General features: G+C 31.9%; 1 protein-coding gene across 3 annotated transcripts in view; it reads right to left on the bottom strand.

The window, feature by feature from the left end:
- Window positions 1-11,474, bottom strand: part of LOC108975070 (equilibrative nucleoside transporter 1-like) — a 97,966-nt gene that overhangs the window by 9,320 nt on the left and 77,172 nt on the right. For all 3 annotated transcript variants that reach the window (XM_018943338.1, XM_018943340.1, XM_018943339.1), the window contains exon 7: window positions 7,728-7,855. In XM_018943338.1, the coding sequence (XP_018798883.1) occupies window positions 7,728-7,855 (128 nt within the window). The remainder of the gene's footprint in view (window positions 1-7,727; window positions 7,856-11,474) is intronic.

An 11,474-nucleotide genomic window follows, 5' to 3' on the forward strand; every position in this document is an offset into this window, starting at 1 on the left:
TGAAGTCTTCGGAGAAATTCGAAAAACGAACAAGAGAAGACGAATCAATGTGCACCATGACAATGCGAGCTCTCACACATCGGCTCAAACCAGCGCCAAAACGTCGAATTGATGGGTCATCCACCGTACAGCCCTGACYTAGCACCCAATGACTTCTTTTTATTCAAACACATCAAGAAAATGATGCGTGGTCAAAGATTTCCGTCGCCAGAAGATGCTGTTGAAGCATTCAAAAACCATGCTTTGGAGATGTCTCAATCGGAGTGGAAAAAGTGATTCGAAAATTGGTTTGAGCGCATGCAAAAGTATATAAATCTTGATGGAGAATATTTTGAAAGACAATAAAACCATTTCCGTTGATAAATATTCTTATTTTCATTATTAGGCCAGAGATATATATAGCAGCCCTCGTAGATTACATATTAAAAAATTGGTAATGTAAATATTCTTTTATAAGCATCGAGCTGTGAGAAAAAACACAACAGGGGTATTATCTTGCTTCTGCAAAATTGCACGATGACGCATAGTGCAAAAATTCTTCTATAACCAGCTATGACAGTACTGAACTTCAATCTTAAATAAAATTACTGCTTTTATATTTATGGTTTTTGTGTGACAGTAGTGCGCAATAAAAATTCCTTGTGAGATATTTTGTTCTAGATCAAAAAAGTACTTATTGAAATTTTATAAATTTTAGTAGAATAGTCAGTAGTAAGTATTGCCTTCAAGAAAGCGTAAAAAGAGTCTGAAAATATTTTTTTAAGTGAGTTTCATATAGTAAATATATGAATAGCGCAACCAACTCCAGAAATGATGAATGTCTTATAACCAACCACACAAAAGGAAATCGATAAATTTTTAATATAACGAGATTTCCTTTTCTATTGCAAAAATTAATAAAAATTATACAAAACAAATCACTTCATTCATGATATTTCCAAGAATCAGCATCAACTTGGTGAGGACCGCAAAAGCAAAACCTAAATTGACAGTATGCTATTGGTAAACACTTTAAAATAAATGGCACAAGGATTCGTGTTATAAAATTTAGAAAGAAAGGAGTTTTGATAGTACTGTATATTGAAAAAAATTACAAGTAAAAGATTTGAGGATCGTAGGATTAGACCAAAACAGGAATTTCAAATTGAAAGGAGAAAATCCCACGGACATATGGAGTCGTAGAAATCCTGATAGAGGACGTACAGTGGACCAATAAAGTTTACATACACCTAGTTCTATTAAATTACGAAACGTTTATTAGTTTTAAAATTAATATATTTTGTGGTTTCTTTCTATCCATTTCAAGATAATTTTTTTTTTTTACACAATAGCAACAAAATGTAAGCCAAAAACCGCTAAAACTATTGTAATTACTTTTAATTAATTTAAATAATCATTAGTGTAAGTAAAGTTTTTTGATATGAATTAGGCGCATTTTAAGCTTTAGCATTAATTTTTTTTATTTGTGTAAAAAAAATATTTTAATATGCTATATTTAATGTTAAATATACATATTTTGAAATTGATAGAAAAAAAACCACAAAATGTATTGATTTTAAAACAAATAAACGTGTCGTAATTTAACAACGTGTCGTATGTAAACTTTATTGGTCTACTATATGTATGTAGATGTAATACCAACTTTCATGTTAAAAAGCAGGATGGGAGATTTAATACATCAGGACGATCGAAACAAAATATGGTAATAGCCATAGCCATTATAATAGTAATTATAAACGAACTAATTCGGGGAATTTCCAAAAAATGGCAGGAAACCGTAAGCAAAACTTCGACCAATATCAACCGAATTATTTTAGACAAAATTATGGTTAATATCATAATAACCAATATAGACAAAGGCACAGTGATTCATTTGAGACAGCATAGGAAAAAATTGCTTAGGCTCGAATAGGCAAAGAAAGACAATTTTTGTTTTGTTTTTTATGAACCAGCCTCAGAATCTTTACTTAAAATACAATTAAATATTTAAGAAAAAATTAAATTGCGCCAATTATACATATATGAGCTTGTTTAAGTTTGATTAATAGCCAAATAGAACATCCATTAAATTTTAGTACGTAAACGAATAAGGATGAAATTATTTATAAAGTGCGGACATTAATATCAGAAGAATTTTAATTATCTAATAATACTAGAATAAAGTACACAGCTCAGAGGACAAAAGTATAATTTCATAATATGCCTCGCATTCGTGATAGACGAAAATTCAACTTTAAATTAAAACCACAACACAACAATAATTGAATTTAAAATTTTATACTAACCACTTCAGGACGGAATTGAGATTAGAAAACAAACCAAAGAAATGAAAGAACAGAAAATAATCCAAAAAAGTCACTCAAGATATTCGAGTCTTTAATAATAGTGCGGAAGAAAAAGATAATTACGGCGAAAAGAAATAAACTAAATAAAATTGAGCGAAGTCACAATAAAAATTTAAGAGAGCGGACTTTTGATTTAGCGAAAAGATACCTTTAAAATTTAGAGAAACAATAAGATCGAAGAAAAATAGCCTTTGTTACACCACATGTACTCTTTGATTTTATAGCAATAGCTTTCGGACTGAAAAACGCGCCTGACGCATTTCAACTGCTAGTTAATTAAAACCTTAGGTAGACATTTGTTCACGCAAGTGAAGAAAGCTCTCTGAGCGCTATTCCCTTGGGAATGACCAGAAACAATTATTTTACATATTGCTTAAGCAGCTCACGACTTCTAGTCTCATACCAAATATCTTCTGGTTCGCCAAAAAAAACACCCATTTGAAGGCGAGCTAAACTGAGAAGGTGAAACATACCTCCCCAGATTTGTGTACAGGGTTTGGAAGGCCAGGTGGATAAAGGCCTGACTTCGCTTGGAATCTCCAAAAAAGCAAAAATAAAGAACTACTGGAATAGCTGGGTAAGCAAAGAAAACGCAGCAACTACATAAACGGTACATGTGTCGTCTATTTAGACGACAATCTAATTTTGTCGCTAAACAGACGTGAAAATTCAAAAACTCCAAGTATAAAAAGAATTGCTGGTTACTAAAAAACAATTTATARAATATTATAAAAAAAGGAATTTAAAGATAACCTTTAAGTCCCGACCTAAATTGAAGCCTTTGGAAAGTTAAAAACACTAATGAGTATGAAACGTTACGTTTTCCAGATTTTAAAAAGCCATTTATATTAACCACACATGTATCTAATTACGCAATTGATGCAGTATTATGACAGAAAGGACACACTCTGCGTTATGCGTCAATACCTTTAAAAGAAAAGCGGAAAAAGTATTCAGACACAAATAACGAATTTCTTGTAATAATTTGGGGTATTACCTATTTTAGGCCACACCATTATGGAAACAAATCTAAAATTTTAACTAACCATCCACATATAAAATATCAAATACAAAGATATATATCACCTTGACAATACAGATGAATTTTAAAACTTGAGGATTATCAATTTGAAATCGAATAAAAAGTTGTTAAGTAAGACAATATACTTTATAATTTGGATATCATTTGAGAAAAATTAAGCGAAATCCAATAGTTAAAATTTTTTAATCAATAACTTAGAAGACGAAGAAAATTTAGCATCAATACATTCAGCCGACGAAGAGATAATTTTTAAATGCTTTTGTAAAGAAAGGACAACATCTTTTTTTTAAATCAGAAAGATTTTTTCAAAGGAAATCAAAACATAACCGGTTTACCGAAAGTAAAAAAAAATAAATTTTTTCTTAATCCCTCAATATTCTGCAGTCGAATATACAGTGGACCAATAAAGTTTACATTAGTTTTATTAAATTACGACACGGTTATTTTTTTTTTATTGAATAAATTTTGTGGTTTTTTTCTATCCATTTCAAGATATGTATATTTGACATTAAATATAACATATCAAAATAGGTTTTTTTTTTACACAAACAAAAAAAAAATTAATGCTAAAGCTTTAAATGCGCCTAATTCATATCAAAAAAGTTTTCGTATGTATCTGAACATTTTAACAAAATAATTTAAAATGTAAGTGTGCTTAAATCGGCTGCAAATAGCAGCAAAATGAATTTTCAATAGGATACGGACCCAAAGTAGACATTGTATCGTGTACGTCCAGGGTTGTTATGGAAATAAAATAAAACATAAAATAAACTCCATAGGTCCCGCAATCACTAGACATTAATTCTATTCAAAATATCTGAAACTTTTTTGAAAACCGTATTCGAAAACATCGAATTTCTTCAAAATAARACCAAAAAACTGGATAATCGACTTAGTGGGTCAAAATTTCTTGTTTATTTAAAAGCATAGTGTTTCATTGTTTTGATTCATATAAAACTAACAAACCATTTTTTTAGAAATTTTATGTTTCTTTCTAATTATTCCCATTATGGAAGTCAAGAAACATTGTTTTGGATGACATTAGTAATCGCTGTAATCAATTTTGATATAAAATGATCGAAGCCGTCTGTACATTTATTTATATTGTCGAGGGTCTTTCGCCARATTATCGTGGACAGGCTAGTGATATTAAGTCTTCTGCAATTTCCATGCGAAAATGAATTGGACTCAACCTTAGAATTATTACTATTATTGCCATTGCTGCATCGAATGCCTTTATAAGCAACGGTCAGTACCATTTCTATCCATGCACCTTAAWGAGTTGAGTATATTAGGCTATAAAGGTTAGAATATACTCATGTGGTTTTTTAAAAAACCTTATTTTTTTCAACTCGCGTGTAGTCATGCGAAAAACTTGTTTTTCGAAAGTCCTCCCAGTTCTATTTGAATCAAAAACTATAATATATTCTTTTCCTAATAAACTACGAAGTAAAAAAAATTTAAATCAAAAATATATATTTTGCTCAATTCTGTTACATACTGTATCTCTCGACCTTAATGGCGTGTTTGAGTCTTAAAAGCTTGAGCGCAACTTTAGCATGATTGTTTAGTTTTGTACGTACAAAAATGAACATTCATAATTCGTTCTCCTTCGCAACCAACTCACGTGTTACTGATACAGAATAATAATATTAAAAATTATTTAAGTTAATCAAATGCGCTTTGAATATTTGAATTTACTTGTATCACATTTTTAATATATGTTCATACCTTCTCCTATTCAACAAATATGCAATATAACTATTTTGGTACTTCAAATGTATGTAGAATGTTCGAGTGACGCTGTTTTGGTAATAATCTACTATAAAAACTATTAGAGCGTTGCTTAGTAAAGACCTGGAGGCAAACAGTTGTAAACTCGAATAACGAGTAATAAGCGTTACGTCGTCTGAATAAGAAATGTTTAAATAAGTTAGGCATCCACCCACTCTATCCGGAAAAAACTGGCGCACCCTAGCTAAGCACAGCTCGACACACCACAGCCAATGACAGCCCAAAACAAAACCACCGATCCCTCACCGGTCTGGTATGCAACCCTTACATCCACCCCGCTTCGTCGCCCACATATAATTTATAATTTTTTATAAGATTACATTAAACACATTAAATGATTGTAAATTCTAACCCGTGTGCATTTTTATTTTGAAAATTGAGTAGCAGTTTAAACAAGAAATAAAGATAATTGGGACTTTTATTTAATAATCCGACGATCGAACTTAAAAGTGAGTTACAATATACACGATCTATCGAGAAATCCGTTACAATATTAATCAACATAAATGAAAAACTATCACAATCGGTTATAGCTATAATTAAAGTATTATTGTTGACGAATATGTCTTCAATTCGAAGAAGAAAAAGGAAGAGGCTCAATGCTCATAAGAGGGAACAGTTCGCAGCGCAAGATGCACATACAATGTGCGTTCCAAAGTAAACAGGAATTTTTGAATCTAGCGCCAACTGGTTGCGTCATATACTTGTCGACTGGTGCGTTAGAATCTGCTATCTTTATCGATTGTCTAGTCAGAATTTCATTGGTTAGAAGTGAAGTTATTGCTTTTAATTGGCAGTATGTTTCTGTTATTAGTGCGCAAATGAGCTTCGAAGAAAGAGCCAACATTAAATTTTGTTTTAAAATTGGTAAAACTTTTACCGAGACGTTTCAATTTATGAAACAAGTTCATGGCGATGATTGCCTACCCCGTAGCAGAGTGCGCGAGTGGTTTCAACGTTTTAAAGTGGTCGTGAGGACATGAATGATGATCAACATGTGGGCCAATCAAAATGCTATATCACCGGAAATTCCATCAAAACTGTGCGTGAATTCATCAAAAATCAGCCGAAATCATCATGAAATGGTATTGAACATCTCCAAAACATCAATTTATCGTATTTTGACCGAATATTTGGGCTTACGAGAGGTGTGTGCACGGTTTGTTCCGCACAAATTGACTGACGATTAAAAATTGTTCAGAATCCAACATTCGAATAACGATTATTTGACCAACAATCACATTTTAACCATTAGCGACTTTCTGTATTCACCTGATATGGCACCGTGCGAATTCATCCTTATCAGAAAAATGCATTTTCCCATGAAAGGGAAGGCTAGCACCGGCATACTGGCGGCCATATCGGCCAACGAGCTAAAACACTCGTTCAATATGCGTTTGGACCGTGCAAAAAGCTGTATTGTAGCAGAGGGATGCTATATTGAATAAAGTAAATTCATATTGCTGAAGAAACCATCCATTTTTTTTTTGTTTTTTTTTTTTTGTTAAATCCTGATTACTCCTTGTATATCAGCACAGGTGTCCTCACAGTTGAAACAGTAGCAGAAGCTCACAGACTACGGAAAGCGGGATAAATTAAAACTAAAGTAAATTATAATAATTGTGTAAAGATGGTATCCGCGAGTTATAATTAAATCGGACCATTATGGCAACAGCTTTTGCCAACGTAAAAAAAGAAAAAAATATTTCTTTATTGTCATGGACTAACATCAAATGGACAGARCAACTTTTATCAAAGAGGTAGAAACAGTACCGGATGTATTTATCAACAAATCCGTATAGACATATGGTGTTCCCATAGAATTACATTTTGAACAAGGAAGGAATTTTGAATCTGCTCTAATTCAGGAGATGTGCTAGAAACTGGTTATCCAGAAAACCCGTTCACCTGCAATACATCCGCAGTCCGATGCAATTGTAGAATGATTCAATCCAGCTTTGGATGAACATATGAGAATAGTTGCAAACAAGTATTAAAAATATTGGGATACCCATATATCTTTTTTCCTGATGGAGTACCGGTCTGCAGTAGCAGGAAAGGTACGTTTTGCTAATTACCCTCTGTAATCCCGGCAGTTGCATTAGAATAAAGTGGTGGCACTATAGAACCCGTAAAAAGTTTAGATTAAATTTATGACCAAGAAATAACATTACATTACAGAGAAGTATAAATTTACTTTAAAATCAAGAAGACGTGATTTTTCGAACGATAGCGTTAGCATTTTTATTAAAGAATCGTTGAAGTGGTGTGTTCGCAATTTTAAGCAGCAATTTACTCACATAATTTGCTATTGTTAGCGGAAACACATAATATTTAGCATTTTGTAGCAAATTCAAAGATATGTATTTATCTATGTAGATATCCTTCGCTATACGTTGCTCCGATTTGTCTGGCAATGTAATATTTGCTTGTCATTACTCTTAATTTAATATAACATTTGCTGTTTAATATAAGAATTAGGAAACATTATCAATTTCAATTTATGAAATTATTATTAATATTGTACACAAATTTTTAATATTTACCCATTGTATCCAAGATGTTGTCAAACTCCCTAACATTGCAAAGAGGTTAAAGGTAAGGAAACAGGTCACAGAAGTGAAGAGATCCGGTGACTGAATAATAAAGTTTGAAGACGGCGATAACTTTATATCTAGAAAAATATATAAATTAATCTTACAGTTCTGACTAATCGAATATGTTATTAAATATATCTTCACATAAGCTTTAAAATAAGAGACTTTAAACGTACTATATAGTTCCCATAATGAGGTATTAACAGAAAATAATGGAAAAATTTATATATTTATAACTGAAATGTTACTTTAGATCAGATGGTTAATTTAGAGTTTTTGAGATAACAAGCACAAAGGTACAAAGCTAGACCGCTTTTTTGTTTGACCCCGCCCCATATTTCCCAAACCATTCWAGCGAAAATAACCATGTTTGCAAAAACTGAGAAATCGGTAATGCTAAAAGCTACTATAAATCAATAACTTAATTCACCAAAGACATTAACTTTTAAATYTGAAAGAGTTTGATACAGCTTTAAAGTAACTTTAGGTGAAATCATATATCGCTTACCTGCACGATCGATTTCAATCAAGTTAAATGTATAACATTGTTTTAAAATTTAGTGAAATCGGACAACAACCACGTCCCACAATTTCAAATTCCATTAGATTTTTTCATTTTCTGGTATACAAATCAGGAAGCAATTTATATAACGAGATAAAGTTTTGCACGAATAGTTCCTTTAAAGTATTCCACATAATGACTTACCCAAATTGGATTAAAACTGTTCAGGCCCCGAATATGTGGACCCAATAGTTACTATAGTTGACTTTCTTATCAAAAATATCGGTCAATGAAGTACATAAGTATATAATTTAAATTTCTTATTAGTATGTCTTAGCCTTTATACACCGGGTGACTCAATAAAATGGGAGAGCGTGTATCTTTGTGCCTAAATGATTAAAATCGATATAGAACAATATTATTCTAATTTAGCACTAAACCACATTATTTTGAAAAAAAAATGTACATTTTGTTTTATTAAAATATCACATATTTTTACCAACCTGACTAAACCGGTGGCCCTTATTATGGGGTATGTTGGCCCGCGTAAAATTGAAAAAAATATTTTGATACAATTTTATGTATAAGTCTCATAGCTCGACATATTTGGCTTGTTGGAATAACGAAATTCATTATACCACACACTATTAAAGTGCACCCACAGTTTCATCAAGGTATTTTACATATAATCACCAATCATATGGAGTAAAATCAATTAAGTAGGTGCTTGCCCCTCGGCTACGTCTAATTTTTTAAAATGTTTACCTCACAGGTACCCATTGCTACTGCGATACCCCATCTATATATCTTAATTTAGTGCTTAAATATGGCACTTTATAGGTTTACTTATGATGGTATTTTGTGGGCGGCAATGGTTCGATTACGCCCATCTACGAAATCAATCATTTTTTGCCAAGTTTCATTAAGATATCTAATTTTTAACTCAAATTTTAGCTTGCACAGACAGACCGTCGCACATAGGAGCATTTTTCTTCAAAACCCGGACAAAAGTGAGAATTAGAAACTWTAGTGATGCTATTCAAAATTGATTTTTTTAGTACCTAAGTAACTGTACTATAATGAACCGATTAAATGAATGTCCACCCAAGTAGTCGGAACCTAGACTTCCTGCAGTACGCACGTCCTTATTAGTAATACTCTCTATTGTTCTCGAAATTGCAAGTGGTTTTTTGTGCTGTGTGAAGCCAATTCTGGAAAATATTTTTTATGGATTCTGGTCAACATGGTATCCATTTGATAATTTAGTTAAAGTATTATTTTATTTTAATTTTTTTTTTTTTTTGAAAAACAATGAGTCATTATTAAAACTAAAAACAAAATTTAATTCTTTATATATTAGTGTTTTTGTTATAGTGTCGGGTCGAGCTATAAATTATTGTTTTTTTTTACTAAACTACAAGGATTCTACTTAAAATATAAACTTAAACATTTTCCCGTCATTCAATTTAAAACACCATTTGATTCTATCACTTTCCAGTACACAAATAAAGAATTAATTAATATAACGAAATAAAATTTTGCGGCAATAATTCCCTTAAAGTAGTACACATTTTGACCAATAATTGTCCAAATCCCACCAAAACTGTTCAAACCCCTAGATACTGAATATGTAGTCCCGATACCAATAGTTGACTTTTGGCTGTAAATATCGTTCAATGTGTGATRTATGAAATTGAAATTCACACAGAATCCTCTTCTGGTAATAGTATTTCATTKTATCAAAAATGGGTTGAAGCGGGTCTATACTTTCCTGAGCCTCCACATAACTGTTTTAAACTCAATGAAGATTTTAACAAACCTTACCACTGGTGGGGGGAAATGAGAAGACCTTATTCAAACTGAGAAATACTTCATTCTGATTACATTGTGGAACATTTTTGGGATTATTGTCTGGGGGGTGAGAAATTCAGTCAGGGTRATGGTACTAGGTCAATATAGTAAAACCCTCAAAGGGTTTGGCGGTCGTATGTGTCATTTTTTACGACCCTATAACCCCGTTTTTCCTTATCTTGATGTTTGTTCGCTTAGTTGTAACATTTTGGCAAAAGCCAAAAAAAAACAATTTACGACAATGCTCTTAACATCCTTGCGACATAAACATCGTAGTTGTTACAACAATGCTTTCCCAACAAGCCTTCTATTACTTCTTTGATTGCCTGCCATGCATTTAATATATGTCAATCAATATATTGTTGAATGCGTCAATTTTAATCAGCTTTCGTATATCTGGACCATTTAGTACGCCTGATAGGAAAAAATTAATTTGTTAATATGGAAAACCCTGGGAAATAAGGAAAAAAAATTCAAAAGGTCATAAAAAAAACACTCACACATACGAACGCCAAACCCTTTGAGGGTTTTACTACACTGAAAATCACCCTGACTTTGAATTTCTCGACCCCAGAGTAGCTGTTGAACTGTGTTATTATTTGATATTTTCATTGTTTATATCATATTTTAGAAAACTATTTTAAATAACAAAATATATCTGTAGGTGTATATGTTTGTATGTATTATACACTACATGGCGTTGTTTTTAACTATACAATTTAATACATGAGTATGTGCGCCTAATGTTATCTGATCTGTAACTTTATGACTTGCCTTTACCCATGCATTTTTATTATTATTTGACGGCCATTGCATGTAAATGCATTAGTATGTTTATGTATATGTGTATGTAGGTATATTAATATATAAATAGATGTTTATATTTGGCAGAATTTCGGCTTTGCTGATAAGTAGGCATGTTCAATGAAATTTTAATATATTTCCGAGGGATAGAAATGATTACTTAAAACAAGTTAGTGGACTGTATATGATACGTATGTATATGAAATTTCTTATCTTATCTTATTTAATATAACGACATGTTTAATTTTGAACATTCTCCCGGACGTCAAAAGTTACTGCTGGAAAGGTGATAACAGCTTGCGATCCTGTCATGGTCGACAACTAAGTAACAGTCGCGATGACTAGGCGCCTTCCTGTGCTGATTCAGTGATAGTTTGCACGTAACTATTTTTATACTCTCGCAACAAAGTTGCTAAAGAGAGTATTATAGTTTTGTTCACATAACGGTTGTTTGTAAGTCCTAAAACTATAAGAGCTAGATATAGGGTTATATCTACCAAAGTGATCAGGGTGACGAGTAGAGTTAAAATCCGGATGTC

The sequence above is a fragment of the Bactrocera latifrons genome, unplaced genomic scaffold (genome assembly GCF_001853355.1).
Source record: "Bactrocera latifrons isolate USDA-ARS-PBARC rearing strain unplaced genomic scaffold, ASM185335v1 scaffold_603, whole genome shotgun sequence".
Taxonomy (NCBI): domain Eukaryota; kingdom Metazoa; phylum Arthropoda; class Insecta; order Diptera; family Tephritidae; genus Bactrocera; species Bactrocera latifrons.